General features: G+C 46.6%; 1 protein-coding gene across 1 annotated transcript in view; it reads right to left on the reverse strand.

The window, feature by feature from the left end:
- Positions 1-18,698, reverse strand: part of LOC311143726 (contactin-associated protein-like 5) — a gene marked incomplete at its 5' end in the record, with an annotated part of 128,797 nt that overhangs the window by 24,757 nt on the left and 85,342 nt on the right. Inside the window, 3 exons of the mRNA XM_084179599.1 lie at positions 4,194-4,300; positions 11,955-12,129; positions 14,639-14,782. Of these exons, the coding sequence (XP_084035725.1) occupies positions 4,194-4,300; positions 11,955-12,129; positions 14,639-14,782 (426 nt within the window). The remainder of the gene's footprint in view (positions 1-4,193; positions 4,301-11,954; positions 12,130-14,638; positions 14,783-18,698) is intronic.

Here is an 18,698-nt window from a genome sequence, read left to right on the forward strand (position 1 = left end):
GCAATTTGCATATACTCCAGAATGTCATGAAGAGTGATCAGATGAATTGCAATTAATTGCAAAGTCCCTCTTTGCCATGAAAATGAACTTAAAAAACAGTTCCACTGCATTTCAGCCCTGCCAAAAAAGGACTAGCTACCATCATGTCAGTGATTCTCTCGTTAACACAGGTGAGAGTGTTGACGAGGACAAGGCTGGAGATCACTCTGTCATGCTGATTGAGTTAGAATAACAGACTGGAAGCTTTAAAAGGAGAGTGGTGCTTGAAATCATTGTTCTTCCTCTGTTAACCATGGTTACCTGCAAGGAAAAACGTGCCGTCATCATTGCTTTGCACAAAAAGGGCTTCACAGGCAAAGATATTGCTGCTAGTAAGATTGCACCTAAATCAACCATTTATCGGATCATCAAGAACTTCAAGGAGAGAGGTTCAATTGTTGTGAAGAAGGCGTCAGGGCGCACAAGAAAGTCCAGCAAGCGCCAGGATCATCTCCTAAAGTTGATTCAATTGCAGGATCGGGGCACCAACAGTGCAGAGCTTGCTCAGGAATGGCATCAGGCAGATGTGAGTGCATCTGCATGCACAGTGATGCGAAGACTTTTGAAGGATGGCCTTGTGTCAAGAAGGGTAAAGTCATTTTCTCTGATGAATCCCCTTTCCGATTGTTTGGGGCATCCTGAAAACACCTTGTCTGGAGAAGACAAGGTGAGCGCTACCATCAGTCCTGTGTCATGCCAACAGTAAAGCATCCTGAGACCATTCATGTGTGGGGTTGCTTCTCAACCAAGGGTGTGGGCTCACTCACAATTTTGCCTAAGAACACAGCCATTAAAAAAAGAATGGTACCAACACATCCTCAGAGAGCAACTTCTCCCAACCATCCAAGAACAGTTTGGTGACGACCAATTCCTTTTCCAGCATGATGGAGTACCTTGCCATAAGGCAAAAGTGATAACTAAGTGGCTCGGGGAACAAAACATCGACATTTTGGGTCCATGGCCAAGAAACTCCCCAGACCTTAATCCCATTGAGAACTTCTGGTCGATCCTCAAGAGGCGGGTGGACAAACAAAAACCCACAAATTCTGACAAACTCCAAGCATTGATTATACAAGAATGGGCTGCCATCAGTCAGGATGTGGCCCATAAGTTAATTGACAGCATGCCAGGGCGGATTGCAGAGGTCTTGAAAAAGAAGGGTCAACACTGCAAATATTGACTCTTTGCATCAACTTCATGTAATTGTCAATAAAAGCCTTTGACACTTATGGAATGCTTGTAATTATACTTCAGTATGCCATAGTAACATCTGACAAAAAAATCTCATAACACTGAAGCAACAAACTTTGTGAAGACCAATACTTGTGTCATTCTCAAAACTTTTGACCACGACTGTATAAACCATACAGTGGCTTCCGAAATTATTCAGGTCATTGGCATTTTTCCTATTTTGTTGCCTTACAACCTGGAATTAAAATGGATTTTGGGGGTGTTTGTATCATTTGATTTACACAACATGCCTACCACTTTGAGGATGCAAAATATTTTTTCTTGTGAAATAAACAACAAATACTATTCACTCCACCAAAGTCAATACTTTGTAGAGCCACCTTTTGCAGCAATTATAGATGCAAGTCTCTTGGGGTATGTCTCTATAAGCTTGGCACATCTAGCCACTGGGATTTTTGCCCATTCTTCAAGGCAAAACTGCTCCAGCTCCTTCAAGTTGGATAGGTTCCGATGGTGTAGAGCAATCATTAAGTCATACCACAGATTCTCAATTGGATTGAGGTCTGGGCTTTGACTAGGCCATTCGAAGACATTTAAATGTATCCCATTAAACCACTCGAGTGTTGCTTTAGCAGTATGCTTAGGGTAATTGTCCTGCTGGAAGGTTAGCCTCTGTCCCAGTCTCAAATCTCTGGAAGACTGAAACAGGTTTCCCTCAAGAATTTCCCTGTATTTAGCGCCATCCATCATTCCTTCAATTCTGACCAGTTTCCCAGTCCCTGCCAATAAAAACATCCCCACAGCATGATGCTGCCACCACCATGCTTCACTGTGGGGATGGTGTTCTCGGCGTGATGAGAGGTGTTGGGTTTGCGCTAGACATAGTGTTTTCCTTGATGACCAAAAAGCTCAATTTTAGTCTTATCTGACCAGAGTACCTTCTTCCATATGTTTGGGGAGTCTCCCAAATGCCTTTTCGCGAACACCAAACGTGTTTGCTTCCTTTTTCTTTAAGCAATGGCTTTTTTCTGGCCACTCTTCCGTAAAGCCCAGCTCTGTGGAGTGTACAGCTTAAAGTGGTCCTATGGACAGATACTCCAATCTCTGCGGTGGAGCTTTGCAGCTCCTTCAGGGTTATCTTTGGTCTCTTTGTTGCCTCTCTGATTAATGCCCTCCTTGCCTGGTTTGTGAGTTTTGGTGGGCGGTCCTCTCTTGGCAGGTTTGTTGTGGTGCCATATTCTTTCCATTTTTTTATACTGGATTTAACGGTGCCTTGTGGGATGTTCAAAGTTTCTGATATTTTTTATAACCCAACCCTGATCTGCACTTCTCCACAATACTGAGATCATGTGACAGATCATGTGACACTTAGATTGCACACAGGTGGACTTTATTTATCTAATTATGTGACTTCTGAAGGTAATTGGTTGCACCAGATCTTATTTAGGGGCTTCATAGCAAAGGGGGTGAATACATATGCACGTACCACTTGTCCGTTATAAATTTTTTGAAACAAGTAATTTTTTTTATTTCACTTCATCAATTTGGACTATTTTGTGTATGTCCATTACATGAAATCCAAATAAAAATTAATTTAAATTACAGGTTGTAATGCAACAAAATAGGAAAAATGCCAAGGGGGATGAATACTTTTGCAAGGCACTATATATACAAAAGTATGTGGACACCCCTTCAAATTAGTGGATTCGGCTATTTTAGCCACACTCGTTGCTGTAGAAGGGTGTAGAAAATCGAGCACACAGCCATGCAATCTCCATATACAAACATTGGCAGTAGAATGGCCTTAATGAAGAGCTCAGTGGCTTTCAACGTGGCACCGTCATAGGATGCCACCTTTACAACAAGTCAGTTCGTAACATTTCTGCCCTGCTAGAGCTTCCCCAGTCTACTGTAAGTGCTGTTATTGTGAAGTGGAAACGTTTAGGAGCAACAACGGCTCAGACGCGAAGTGGTAGGCCACACAAGCTCACAAAACGGGACCGCTGAGTGCTGAAGCACGTAGCGGGTAAAAACCTCTGTCCTCGGTTGCAACACTCACTACCGAGTTCCAAACTGCCTCTGGAAGCAACGTCAGCACAAGAACTGTTCGTCGGGAGCTTCATGAAATGGGTTTCCATGGCTGAGCAGTCGCACACAGGCCTAAGATCCCCATGCGCAATGCCAAGCGTCGACTGGAGTGGTGTAAAGCTCACCGCCATTGGACTCTGGAGCAGTGGAAACGCATTTTCTCGAGTGATGAATCACGCTTCAGTCCAGCATTCCGACGGACAAATTTGTGTTTTGTGGATGCCAGGAGAACGCTACCAACCCCAATGCATAGTGACAACTGTAAAGTTTGGTGGAGGAGGAATAATGGTCTGGGCTGTTTTTCATGGTTCGGGCTAGGCCCCTTAGGTCCAGTGAAGGGAAATCTTAATGCTACAGCAAACAATGACATTTTAGATGATCCTGTGCTTCCAACTTTGTGGCAACAGTTTGGAGAAGGCCCTTTCCTGTTTCAGCATGGCAATGCCCTCTTGCACAAAGCGAGGTCCATACAGAAATGGTTTGTCGAGTTCAGTGTGGAAGAACTTGACTGGCCTGCAAAGAGAACTGACCTCAACCCCATCGAACACCTTTGGAATGAATTGGAACACCGACTGCGAGCCAGGCCTAATCGCCCAACATCAGTGCCCGACCTCACTCTTGTGGCTGAATGGAAGCAAGTCCCCGCAGCAATGTTCCAACATCTAATGGAAAGCCTTCCCAGAATAGTGGAGGCTGTTATAGCAGCAAAGGGGGACCAACTCCATATTAATGCCCATGATTTTGGAATGAGATGTTCGACAAGCAGGTGTCCACATACATTTGATCAGGTAATGTATTTACACAATGAAACACAATGGGGTACAGAGGTCAGCCCAGTCATGTCCAGAACAGCCGGAGAGCAGGCAGGTACTCACAGTTGTGGCAGGTGGCTCCAGTGTATCCTGTTCCAGAGCAGTCACAGTAGAAGGTGTTCCAGGACTGGGAACACTGCCCTCCATGTTCACAGAAGTTGGGCAGACATCTGGAGAGACAGGAAAGATCAGACAGTGGGAAGGAATCCAAGTGACCTGGTACCAGAGAGGCAAAGTCATTGAGACAGCAATGCTAAAACAATATGGTTGTTCCCACTCTCTGACTGAACTGAACTAGCTGGAGATAATGAACTTGACAACACTACAAAATATGCTTGACTGATGATGGCTGGTGTTTTGATATCTGTGACAACTTCTTAACAACAAAATGGCTGTAAGACTTAAAATTGTTATTATCCATGATGAACATCTGCATACAAAACTCTCTAGTGACAATAGATTTTAGCAAACAGAATATTGAGTTTAGATTTTCATAACAATTTTGTTATGTTCATTTTTGGGTGAGTACCTGCCTGCTCTTCGGCTGTACGGGACATGACTGGGCTGACCTCTGTACCCATTGTGTTTTATTGTGGGGCTCAAATTCAATTGAACCAGGCAAACTGATTTCCAAGAAAGGCAGGTGTTTGTGCCGGCAGTTGTTTGTAAACAAAGTTACTGCATAAACATGCATGGCTATGGTAGGTGTAAGCAACTCAACCCCCCTCTCCTCTCCTCACCCCTCTCCCTCTCTACAATGCCATTTTTGCAAATCATCTGAGGTCTCTGTAAATGTTAACAATATGCAGAAAAAGTACCAGTGAAACTGGCTATGGAAAGACACTCTGATTAAAAATGCCTCTGTACCTTCTAAGATTACCAGCCTTTTAAGCTTGCATATATTATTTAATTCTGCTTAAATTGTGAATCCTGTCCCACGGGAGCTCTGGTTTAGTGGGGGTTGTACATACAACACAGCCATTACAATTCCCATTTACCTATTTAGCACTACAAAGGGAGTCAACTGTTTTCCAGATAATGTTCAGGTGATGGTTTAATTATTGCTGTGCTATTTTTATTCATGCACACAGAAAAGGCTTTCGTGGACCATAAAATTATGCTGCTCAACTTGCAGAACTGTTCCTCCGCAATAAACCGGACAATGAAGTTTTAGTGGTAGGAGTGAATGGCGAGGAAAGCTCTTCAACAAAAGGTATTATAATCTCTTAAGAGTTTTTTGTGTTATTTAATTAGTTCCCTCACTGACAAATTAATTAATTGTTTTTCTATAAGTAAGTATGTCACAAGCCAAAGTGCTAAGTTGGGTTGTGCATGTCCCCTAATGGTTCTATTGAACATTTCTAGGAACCCATGGCCTCCACCTCCATGGTGGCATGCAGAGGCCGCGGTCTGCCAGTCAACCTGCGCTGGCTGTTAGGGGACTGCCACCCTGAGCCTGGCAGGGTCCTGGAAGATGACAGCTGCTCATGAATGTTTTAAACCTGGAGAATTAGTGATGGAGAGAGACAGAGGGAGGCCTAGCTATGCTATGTTATACTATTAATAAACAGGAAGTGTTGAGCAGCAGGAAGGATAAATCAACATTGTTTTGAAACGTTCTAAAAAGGTAAGACGATAGAAAGCATAACTCAAGTGTCACGACTTCCGCCGAGGCTGCCTCCCCTCCTTGTTCGGGCAGGTTTCGGCGTTCGTCGTCACCGGCTTACTAGCTACTGCCGCTCCCATTCTCATCACTCCACTTGTCTTGTCTTGTCAATCACACACACCTGGTGCTCATCCCCTAATTAGTCTGTGTATAAGTGTTCCCTCTTCCCCCTTGTCTTTGTGAGTGATTGTTCTATGTGGGAGGAGAGTATCTCGGTTGAGATACTCTCTCATTTATTTTGCCAGGGTTGATTTTCCCCTGTGTCATTACATTTATTGTATTTTCTGAGACTGTGTTTGGTCAGGGAGGATTGTTTCCCCTATACCTGTTTTCATTGCCGTTGTAGGCGCATTGTATGTCTGGAAGGAATAAATCTGCATCCGGTTATTTTACTCCTGTGCCTGACTCCGTCCATCATTCACCACAGAATCACTCACCCGCTGATATGGAGTCAGCAGGAGACGACCGCATGCCTGGAGTCGTTGCAAGGGTCCAGGAGCATTCCATGATGCTGGCCAGCTTGGTGAAAGCGATGGATCGGGTTCTTCAGGTCGTCCAACGCCTGGAGAGGAGAGGACCCGATCTGTCGAGACCAGCTGGCCAACCGGATCCAGACACCTACACCCCAGCACCCGGAGGGATCTAGATATCCCGGCCACCGGCGTTTGATGGGACGGCAGTGCGCTGTAAAGGATTCCTTCTTCAACTGGAGATGCATTTCTCCAGCATCAGGCCGGCGCCATTGGAGCGGGAGAAGGTATCCGTCCTCGTTTCCTGCCTCTGTGGGAGAGCCCTGGAGTGGGCCAGCGCGGTGTGGAATGAAGGAAGAGCCGCGTTGGAGGACTACAGGGAGTTCGCTGGCCTCTTTCGGGCGGTTTTCGATCACCCGCCCGAGGGTCGAGAGGCGGGCGAGCGGCTGGTCCAGCTGAGGCAGGGGAAGAGGACCGCACAGGACTACGCGCTGGAGTTCCGGACGCTGGCAGCGGGGTCCGGGTGGAACGAACGTGCCCTGATCAACCATTTCCGGTGCCACCTACGGGAGGACATCCGACGGGAGCTAGCCTGCCAGGATGCCATGCTATCGTTCTCCCAACTGGTGGACATGGCCATCCGGCTGGACAATCTGCTGGCAGCCAGAGGATGTCCATCTGCTCGGTGATGGAGTTGGGTGGAGCCGCCGTTCGAGAGAGCGGAGGAGGACAGTGACAGTGCCACTCTGGTGGCACGAAGGGACAATACACCTCACGTCGCAGTCAACGTACTTTTGGGTCTGGAGGCGGTAGGCAGGGCACTCACGCATCACCCCAGGTATTGAACACCCACACCCTATCTATCTCCTTTCCCGATCACATGGTAGTTCCCCAGTGTAAGGCACTAGTCGATTCAGGCGCAGCTGGGAACTTTATGGACAGGGCATTTGCGCGCCATCAAGGCATTTCATTGGTTCCCCTATCCATTCCACGACCCATCAGAGCCCTTGATAGTCGACCATTAGGGTCCGGGTTAGTTAAGGAGGTTACTGTAAAAGTCACCATGATCACCCAGGAGACTCATTTTGAGCAGATCACCTTTTTGATTATTGAATCTCCTGCTTACCCTGAGGAATTATTAGGTATCCCGTGGTTAGCCCTTCACAACCCCAATTTCTCATGGCCGCAGAGGGTTCTTACGGGGTGGTCGCGAGAGTGTCCGGGTAGGTGTCTAGGTGTTTCCGTTGGTTGAACCACAGTGGAAAGTCCAGACGGTACCCCCACCGTGCGCATTCCCCCCGAATAACATGATCTGGCGCTCGCGTTTTCCAAGACGCAGGTGACTAAATTACCACCTCATCGGGAGGGGGATTGTGCGATAAACCTTCAGGTAGACGCTGTACCTCCCAGGAGTCATGTGTATCCCCTGTTGCAGGCTGAAACGGAGGCTATGGAGACATACATCACTGAGTCCCTGGGCCAGGGGTATATATGTCCCTCCACTTCACCTGCTTCCTTGAGTTTCTTCTTTGTGAAGAAGAAAGATGGGGGTTTACGCCCGTGCATTGATTATCGACCACTGAACAAGGTGACGATACGATTTAGTTATCCTCTTCCCCTCATTCCTTCAGTGATTGAGTCAATGCATGGAGCCCACTTCTTCACCAAATTAGATCTCAGGAGTGCCTACAACCTGGTGCGTATTCGGGAAGGGGATGAGTGGAAAACAGCATTCAGCACAACCTCAGGACATTATGAATACCTGGTGATGCCCTACGGTTTGATGAATGCTCCATCCGTCTTCCAGTCCTTTGTGAACGAGGTGTTTCGGGACATGTTTGGTCGCGGTGTGGTGGTCTACATCGATGACATCCTGGTGTATTCCGCTACGCGCGCCAAGCATGTGTCCCTGGTTAGCAAGGTACTGGTCCGACTGCTGGAGAATTACCTTTATGCCAAGGCAGAAAAGTGTGAGGTTTTCCAGCTGTCAGTCTCCTTCCTCGGATTCCACATTACTACCTCAGGTGTGGAGATGGAGGGAGATTGCATTTCAGCCGTGCGTAATTGGCCGACTACAACCACGGTTAAGGAGGTGCAGCGCTTCCTTGGCTTTGCCAACTACTATCGGAGGTTTATCCGGGGCTTTGGCAAGGTCGCAGCTCCCATTACCTCCTTGTTGAAGGGTGGGCCATCCCGGATCTGCTGGTCTGCTGAGGCTGACCTGGCCTTCAGTAGACTGCAGGGTCTGTTCACCTCAGCCCCGGTACTAGCCCACCCCGATCCATCACTACCGTTCGTAGTGGAGGTGGATGTGTCCGAGGTAGGGATAGGCGCTGTCCTGTCTCAACGCTCGGGCATGCCCCCCAAGCTCCGCCCCTGTGCCTTCTTTTCTAAGAAGCTCAGCTCGGCGGAGCAGAACTACGGTGTTGGTGATCGGGAGCTGCTGGCTGTTGTCCGAGCTTTGACAGTGTGGAGGAATTGGCTCGAAGGGGCGAAACACCCTTTTCTCGTCTGGACAGACCACCGTAACCTGGAGTACATCCGGGCATCGAGGAGGCTGAATCCTTGCCAGGCCAGGTGGGCCCTCTTCACCCGGTTTGATTTCACACTATCATACATTCCGGGTACGAAGAACGTGAAGGCAGACGCACTGTCCCGGCTGTATGACATAGAGGAGAGGCCCAGAGACAACACGCCATACTCCCGGCCTACTGCATTGTGGGGCCGGTAGTATGGGCGATGGACGCGAGCATTACGCACAGATCCATCTCCACCTCAGTGTCCAGCTGGGCTGCGGTACGTGCCTGCTCTTATCTGTGATCGTTTGATCTACTGGGCACACACGTCACCCTCCTCTGGTCACCCAGGTATCGGTTGTACAGTGCGCTGCCTGACCGATAAATACTGTGTGGGTGTACGTCTCCTCCTGCTCGGTGTGCGCCCAGAGTAAGGCACCTAGGCACCTCCCAGCGGGTAAGTTGCAACCATTACCAGTTCCACAATGACCATGGTCTCATCTAAGTATTGATTTTCTTACTGATCTTCCCCTCTCCCAAGGTAACACCACCATCCTGGTCGTTGTGGACCGCTTTTCGAAGTCCTGCCGCCTCCTTCCTCTGCCCGGTCTCCCCACGGCCCTACAAACCGCGGAGGCCCTGTTTACTCACGTCTTCCGGCACTACGGGGTACCAGAGGATATAGTGTCCGACCGAGGTCCCCAGTTCACGTCTAGGGTCTGGAAGGCATTCATGGAACGTCTGGGGGTCTTGGTCAGCCTGACCTCTGGATTCCACCCCGAGAGTAATGGGCATGTGGAAAGGGTTAATCAAGATGTGGGTAGGTTCCTGCGGACCTACTGCCAGGACCGGCCGGGGGAGTGGTTGGTGTTTTTGCCATGGGCAGAATATGCCCAGAAATCTCTCCGCCACTCCTCCACTAACCTAACGCCCTTCCAATGTGTTTTAGGTTACCAACCGGTTCTGGCACCGTGGCACCAGAGCCAGACTGAGGCTCCTGCGGTGGATGACTGGTTTCGGCATGCGGAGGAGACTTAGGACGCTGCCCATGTTCACCTCCAGCGCGCTGTGTGTCGTCAGAAGGCCAACGCTGACCACTACCGCAGCAAGGCCCCGGTCTTCGTACCGGGGGATCGGGTCTGGCTCTCGACCTGGAATCTGCCCATCCGCCTGCCCTGCCGGAAGCTGAGCTCGCGGTTTGTGGGGCCGTTTAAAGTCCTGAGGAGGATAAACGAGGTCACATACAGGTTATTACTTCCCCCTGATTACCGTATTAACCCCTCGTTTCATGTGTCTCTCCTTAGGCCGGTGGTGGTTGGTCCGCTCCAGGAGTCTGAGGTGCGGGAAGTCCCTCCACCTCCTCTGGACATCGAGGGGGCCCCGGCGTACTCGGTCCGTTCCATCCTGGATTCGAGGTGTTGGGTCGGGGGCCTTCAGTACCTCGTGGAGTGGGAGGGATACGGTCCGGAGGAACGGTGCTGGGTCCCGGAGAGGGACATCCTCGATCCCTCCCTGTTGCGAGATTTCCACTGTCGCCATCCGGCTCACCCTGCTCCGCGTCCTCCTGGCCGTCCCCGAGGGGGGGGTACTGTCATGACTTCCGCCGAGGCTGCCTCCCCTCCTTGTTCGGGCAGGTTTAGGCATTCGTCGTCACCGGCTTACTAGCTACTGCCGCTCCCATTCTCATCACTCCACTTGTCTTGTCTTGTCAATCACACACACCTGGTGCTCATCCCCTAATTAGTCGGTGTATTAGTGTTCCCTCTGCCCCCTTGTCTTTGTGAGTGATTGTTCTATGTGGGAGGAGAGTAGCTCGGTTGAGATACTTTCTCATTTATTTTGCCAGGGTTGATTTTGCCCTGTGTCATTACTTTTATTGTATTTTCTGAGACTGTGTTTGGTCAGGGAGGATTGTTTCCCCTGTACCTGTTTCGATTGCTGTTGTAGGCACATTGTATGTCTGGAAGGAATACATCTGCATCCGGTTATTTTACTCCTGCGCCTGACTCCGTCCATCATTCACCACATCCAGGGTATGTAGTAATCTTGTTTGATTGCAGTGATTTCTCCGTTACTGTTGAGGTTGTGCAATCATAAGTAGGTTGTCATTATATTGAAAAGGTTGAAGATTAAAGCCTGTTTTTGATTGTGTTGATTATTTGAACCCCACAAGCATAAACACAGTGCTTAATCCTCAACACAGGAATGAAATACAAAGTCATTCAGAAATGGGCGCTATTTAAATCACCAGTTCTCCAAAAACACTCCATGTTGCAGATCCTGAAATAGTGACTATATATTTACAGTATAGTTCTGCATGTAGACATCAGATTATTCATATTGTGCTATGACTAATGTATTGGGCGCTTACTCTATACATAAAAATAGAAAAACAATGTTCAAGATTTTAACACTAAGAAACAAGTTGCTTCTTTTGAGCTTTGCCACATCATTATTTTTGGTTACTGTTTCTCATGCTGGGTTCCCAATTAAAATATGTTTGGTGAGGTGTTATAACATGAGACATTTTGCTCCCGACACTTTCGGAAACACTAAAGAAAAACAAGCTCCTCTCCTCATCATCACTTCTCGGGGGATCTTGTCTCTTAGGTTAACTGGCTCCTTGGTTTCATGGCAACCCAGTAAAAATTGTACAGTAACATTTCAGTCTGGCAATCAGTCAATCTGCACTCCGACTCCAGTCACAGTTAATTAGAGACACAGTCGAAAGCAGATCCCAATCAGCTGCTTTTTCCATTGGGCAACATAGGAACCTGACATGTTTCTATAATTACTCAACCCTCCTCACTAATTACTGTAGACCCTGTAAAGGCTACTGACTTCAAAGGTCCCCTGCCTTAGAACTTAATGTTCATTTGCTCACACTTCAGCTGTGAGAAAAGGATTTCACAAGCTTCAGGTCCAAAATAAACTACAATGTTTTATACCAGTGCCATAACATCAAATGAGGAGACAGAAATTATGTGCTTGCACAATCCAAACATTTTGCTGGAACATAATATATCAAACAAGGTCTGACAATAATCAAGTGTTAAGTTGTGTTAGTTGCATAAGCAAAAAACAAAAGTCCCATGCATATGCTTTAAGTTGAAGGTTGCCACCTTGGCACATAATTTCGAAAATCGAATATTGTATACAGCAATTGTGATACCTGTCATGGATGCCACATGTGTCAAACTGTAGCTCCTTGTAGTTTCCCAGCCGTCCTTGGTGCACCTGGTTCAGGTCCATGGGCTGACTGTTGATGGAAATGAGACGCATGCAACCCTGGAATGCCAATGTGGGGTTCTCACAGCCTGGGTCAGCTGGGGATGAGGAGGGACAGCCTAATGGAACACACAGCAGAAGGATGTTTATGTAACACAACATCTGCCAAACAAGCTTCTACAGTAATAATGCAACAAAACAGGCTTACACATACAGTTCCTTAAGAAATTATTCAGACCCCTTGACTTTTCCACATTTTGTTACGTTACAGCCTTATTCTAAAATGGATTGAATAAATAAAAAATCATCAGCAATGTACACACAATACCCCATAATGGCAAAGTGAAAACACATTTTTAGATTTCTGTAGAAAAACAGAAATACCTTATTTACATAAGTATTCAGACCCTTTGCTATGAGACTCGAAATTGAGCTCAGGTACATCCTGTTTCTATTGATCATCCTTGAGATGATTCTACAAATTGATTGGAGTCTATCTGTGGTAAATTCAATTGATTGGACATTATTTGGAAAGGCACACACCTGTCTATATAAGGTCCCACAGTTGTTAGTGCATGTCAGAGCAGAAACCATGAGGTTGAAGGAATTGTCCATAGAGCTCTGCGACAGGATTGTGTCGAGGCACAGATCTGGGGAAGGGTACCAAAACAGTTCTGCAGCATTGAAGGTCCCCAAGAACACAGTGGCCTCCATCGTTCTTAAATGGAAGAAGTTTGGAACCACCAAGACTCTTCCTAGAGCTGGCCGCCCGGCCAAACTGAGCAATCGGGGGAGAAGGGCCTTGGTCAGGGAGGTGACCAAGAACCCGATGGTCACTCTAACAGAGCACCAGAGTTCCTCTGTGGAGATGGGAGAACCTTCCAGAAGGACAAGCATCTCTGCAGCACTCCACCAATTAGGACTTTATGGTAGAGTGGCCAGATGGAAGCCACCCCTTAGTAAAAGGCACATGACAGCCCGCTTGGAGTTTGCCAAAAGGCACCTAAATACTCTCAGACCATGAGAAACAAGAGTCTGGTCTGATGAAATCAAGATTAAACTCTTTGGCCTGAATGCCAAGCGTCACGTCTGAAGGAAACCTGGCACCATCCCTACGCTGAAGCATGTTGGTGGCAGCAGTGACTTGGAGACTAGTCAGGATCGAGGCAAAGATAAATGGAGCAAAGTACAAAAAGATCCTTGATGGAAACTTGCTCGAGAGCACTCAGGACTGGGGTGAAGGTTAACCTTCCAACAGGACAACGACCCTAAACACATAGCCAAGATAATGCAGGAGTGGCTTCAGGACAAGTCTCTGAATGTCCTTGAGTGGCCCAGCCAGAGCTTGGACTTGAACCCGATTTAACATCTCTGGAGAGAACTGAAAATAGCTGGGCAGCAACGCTCCCCATCCAACCTGACAGATCTTGAGAGAAACTGCAGAGAAGAATGGGAGAAACTCCCCAAATACAGGTGTGCCAAGCTTGTAGTGTCATACCCAAGAAGACTGGATGCTGTAATCGCTGCCAAAGGTGCGTCAACAAAGTACTGAGTAAAGGGTCTGAATACTTATGAAAATGTGATATTTCCGGGTTTGAACAAATTTAATTAGCTAAAATTTATAAAAACTAGTTGTTGCTTTGTCATTATGGGGTATTGTGTAGATTGATGAGGGAAAAAAACAATTGAATCAAATTTAGGATGTAACGTAACAAAATATGGAAAAAGTCAAGGGGTCTGAATACTTTCCAAAGGCAATGTATGTTAAGTTGCTAAGAGGGTTGTATGCTGACTGACTTACTGACTGTCACGTTCGCTTACAGACGGGACGGACCAAGGCGCAGCGTGATATGCATACATGTTTATTTAAAGGAATAAACAACCGACAAAACGAAACGTGAAGTCCAAGGCAGCACAACACAACATACCTTAACTGGAACAAGATCCCACAACCCACTAGTGCCAATAGGCTGCCTAAGTATGGGCCCCAATCAGAGACAACGAGCTACAGCTGCCTTTGATTGGGAACCACACCGGCCAACATAGATCTACACATAATAGAATATCAACATTGAAATACACAACATAGAACATACACACCCTGACTCAACATATACGAGTCCCCAGAGTCAGGGTGTGACACTGACTGGAGACACGCAAGCAGAAATAACAACATTTGTGATTTAGTGAAAATTATCTAAACAGGACATGTACATAAAAATAAAAAAAAATTCGCGTGACAATCATGTACCGTTTTTAAACCTCTGTTACGGCAGAGAGAGAAGTCGCCCAAAAAAAGAGAGCAGAGTTAAACCTGCCAAGACACGCCATTATAAAAGTTGAAGCCTTTTAAAAGCAGCTTAGTAAAACGCCAGCTATCAGAAGATTTGAGATGTACATGGCAAGTTCTGGGAAGCTAAAGTTTGTACAGGGATGTATTAAGTAAATCTCTGCTTACAAGCCAATGTATATTAAGAGCCACTAAGGCGCTGGAGTGACGATGCCAAAGAGTGAGGCTTCTTAGGTATTACAGTCCACAGTTTAATCAAATCATTGAGTTTCTACTGTAAATACCAGAACATATTTTCAAACCTAATCAAGTATTGGTCATATTATCTGTCCTCTTACCTCCAAAGTAGAGGCTGTTTCCTGCTTCCATGTGGTCCGCCAGCTCGACGGTTGAGGGCGGCTCGTTGTCCAGAGTCATGGTGACCTGGAGACTTCGGGAGCTGAGACTCACGGAGTGCCACAGTCCATCATTCACTCTGTGACCTGTGGAGACAGCAGGGTGTAGGTTCTGGGTGATTTGGAGACTTTAATATGCACTATCAATCTCTGCACATCACTGTTGTTTTACCATAGCAACTACACTGTTTCAAAAGCAATTTATGAAAACATTTTTCCAGTACAGTTGTATATTTAGATATACAATCTGTTTGTCTGCAACAAACCTCTGCATTTACTCTGTTGCTCTCGCAGATGTTGACTTTATGGATCTCCCTCCACACTACACACACATTTCATATAATTTCCCTTATATTATCAAATAAACAATGGATCACCCACAACCCCCATCTGTTGTGTTTGTAGTTCCATTCTGAGAAGGAACCAATGGTAAACCTCAGAGGTATAATCTTTGGTTTTTGATTTAATTAAACTCAGGCCTTTACAGTGAAGGGCATCCAAGCTCTGTGTGTGTCTGCTCTGTCTACAATCCCCTCTGTGATTGCCATCTGCTTTCAGGGTTGCAGGCTAGGAGAATTACAATGGAATGCAATTAAATGTGCTAGATTTCAGGCAGTAAATTGTTTGAAACAAACAAAAAAGCACACCTGGTGCAAACATTGACTCGCAAAAGCCTCCAACATGCAACAGATGGAGGACGACCTCGGATTGTTCCTGATAACATCTCGATTATGTTGCAGTGAGTGAGATCAATGAGCACACAGACACAGAGACGGGTCAAACATATCCTTTTTAGATAAAACTATACTAGATATACTCACGTCACCAAATAATTGATTAAAACACTGTTTGGCAATGAAGGTCTACAGTAGCCTCAACTGCACAGCTAGTTTCCGTCCTCCTCTTTATTTTTTTATTTTTTTCACCTTTATTTAACCAGGTAAACCAGTTGAGAACAAGTTCTCATTTACAACTGCGACCTGGCCAAGATAAAGCAAAGCAGTGCGATAAAAACAACAACACAGAGTTACATATGGGGTAAAACAAAACAAAGTCAAAAATACAACAGAAATACATATATATACAGTGTGTGCAAATGTAGCAAGTTATGGAGGTAAGGCAATAAATAGGCTATAGTGCAAAATAATTACAATTAGTATTAACACTGGAATGATAGATGTGCAAGAGATGATGTGCAAATAGAGATACTGGGGTAGAAATGAGCAAAATAAATAACAATATAGGGATGAGGTAGTTGGGCGGGCTAATTTCAGATGGGCTGTGTACAGGTGCAGTGATCGGTAAGGTGCTCTGACAACTGATGCTTAAAGTTAGTGAGGGAGATAAGTGTCTCCAGCTTCAGAGATTTTTGCAGTTTGTTCCAGTCATTGGCAGCAGAGAACTGGAAGGAATTGCGGCCAAAGGAGGTGTTGGCTTTGGGGATGACCAGTGAGATATACCTGCTGGAGCGCAGACTACGGGTGGGTGTTGCTATGGTGACCAATGAGCTAAGATAAGGCGGGGATTTGCCTAGCAGTGATTTATAGATGGCCTGGAGCCAGTGGGTTTGGCGACGAATATGTAGTGAGGACCAGCCAACAAGAGCGTACAGGTCACAGTGGTGGGTATTATATGGGGCTTTGGAGACAAAACGGATGGCACTGTGATAGACTACATCCAATTTGCTGAGTAGAGTGTTGGAGGCTATTTTGTAAATGACATCGCCGAAGTCAAGGATCGGTAGGATAGTCAGTTTTACGAGGGCATGTTTGGCAGCATGAGTGAAGGAGGCTTTGTTGCGAAATAGAAAACCAATTCTAGATTTAACTTTGGATTGGAGATTCTTAATGTGAGTCTGGAAGGAGAGTTTACAGTCTAACCAGACACCTAGATATTTGTAGTTGTCCACATACTCTAGGTCAGACCCGTCGAGAGTAGTGATTCTAGTCGGGTGGGCGGGTGCAGGCAGCGTTCGGTTGAAGAGCATGCATTTAGTTTTACTAGTGTTCAAGAGCAGTTGGAGGCTACTGAAGGAGTGTTGTATGGCATCGAAGCTCGTTTGGAGGTTTGTTAACACAGTGTCCAATGAAGGGCCAGATGTATACAAAATGGTGTCGTCTGCGTAGAGGTGGATCTGAGAGTCACCAGCAGCAAGAGCGACGTCATTGATATACACAGAGAAAAGAGTCGGCCCAAGAATTGAACCCTGTGGCACCCCCATAGAGACTGCCATAGGTCCAGCCAACAGGCCCTCCGATTTGACACATTGAACTCTATCTGAGAAGTAGTTGGTGAACCAGGCGAGGCAGTCATTTGAGAAACCAAGGCTATTTAGTCTGCCAATAAGAATGCGGTGGTTGACAGAGTCGAAAGCCTTGGCCAGGTCAATGAAAACGGCTGCACAGTACTGTCTATTATCGATCGCGGTTATAATATCGTTTAGGACCTTGAGCGTGGCTGAAGTGCACCCATGACCAGCTCGGAAACCGGATTGCATAGCGGAGAAGGTACGGTGGGATTCGAAATGGTCGGTGATCTGTTTGTTGACTTGGCTTTCAAAAACTTTTGAAAGGCAGGGCAGGATGGATATGGGTCTGTAACAGTTTGGATCTAGAGTGTCACCCCCTTTGAAGAGGGGGATGACCGCGGCAGCTTTCCGATCTCTGGGGATCTCAGACGTTACGAAAGAGAGGTTGAACAGGCTAGTAATAGGGGTTGCGACAATTTCGGCGGCTAGTTTTAGAAAGAAAGGGTACAGATTGTCTAGCCCAGAAGATTTGTAGGGGTCCAGATTTTGCAGCTCTTTCAAAACATCAGCTGTCTGGATTTGTGTGAAGGAGAAGCGGGGGGGGCATGGGCAAGTTGCAGCGGAGGGTGCAGAGCTGGTGGCCAGGGTTGTGGTAGCCAGGTGGAAAGCATGGCCAGCCGTAGCAAAATGCTTGTTGAAATTCTCGATTATTGTAGATTTATCGGTGGTGATAGTGTTTCCTAGCCTCAGTGCAGTGGGCAGCTGGGAGGAAGTGCTCTTATTTTCCATGGACTTTACAGTGTCCCAAAACTTTTTGGAGTTAGTGCTACAGGAAGCAAATTTCTGTTTGAAAAAGTTAGCCTTTGCTTTCCTAACTGCTTGTGTATATTGGTTCCTAACTTCCCTGAAAAGTTGCATATCGCGGGGGCTATTTGATGCTAATGCAGTACGCCACAGGATGTTTTTGTGCTGGTCAAGGGCAGTCAAGTCTGAGGAGAACCAGGGGATATATCTGTTCTTAGTTCTGTATTTTTTGAATGGGGCATGTTTATTTAAGATTGAGAGGAAATTACTTTTAAAGAACAACCAGGCATCCTCTACTGACCGAATGAGATCTATATCCATCCAGGATACCTGGGCCAGGTCAATTAGGAAGGCCTGCTCGCTGAAGTGTTTTTGGGAGCATTTGACAGTGATGAGGGGTGGTCGTTTGACCGCGGACCCGTTACGGACGCAGGCAATAAGGCAGTGATCGCTGAGATCCTGGTTGAAGACAGCGGAGGTGTATTTAGAGGGTAAGTTAGTCAGGATGATATCTATGAGGGTACCCATGTTTACGGATTTAGGGTTGTACCTGGTAGGTTCGTTGATAATTTGTGTGAGATTGAGGGCATCTAGTTTAGATTGTAGGATGGCCGGGGTGTTAAGCATATCCCAGTTTAGGTCACCAAGCAGTACGAACTCTGAGGATAGATGGGGGGCAATTAATTCACATATGGTGTCCAGGGCACAGCTGGGGGCTGAGGGGGGTCTGTAGCAAGCGGCAACAGTGAGAGATTTATTTCTGGAAAGGTGGATTTTTAGAAGTAGAAGCTCAAACTGTTTGGGCACAGACCTGGATAGTATGATAGAGCTCTGCAGGCTATCTCTACAGTAGATTGCAACTCCACCCCCTTTGGCAGTTCTATCTAGACGGAAAATGTTATAGTTGGGGATGGAAATTTCAGAATTTTTGGTGGCCTTCCTAAGCCAGGA

This window comes from Coregonus lavaretus (genome assembly GCF_964263955.1).
Source record: "Coregonus lavaretus genome assembly, chromosome: 16".
NCBI classification, from domain to species: domain Eukaryota; kingdom Metazoa; phylum Chordata; class Actinopteri; order Salmoniformes; family Salmonidae; genus Coregonus; species Coregonus lavaretus.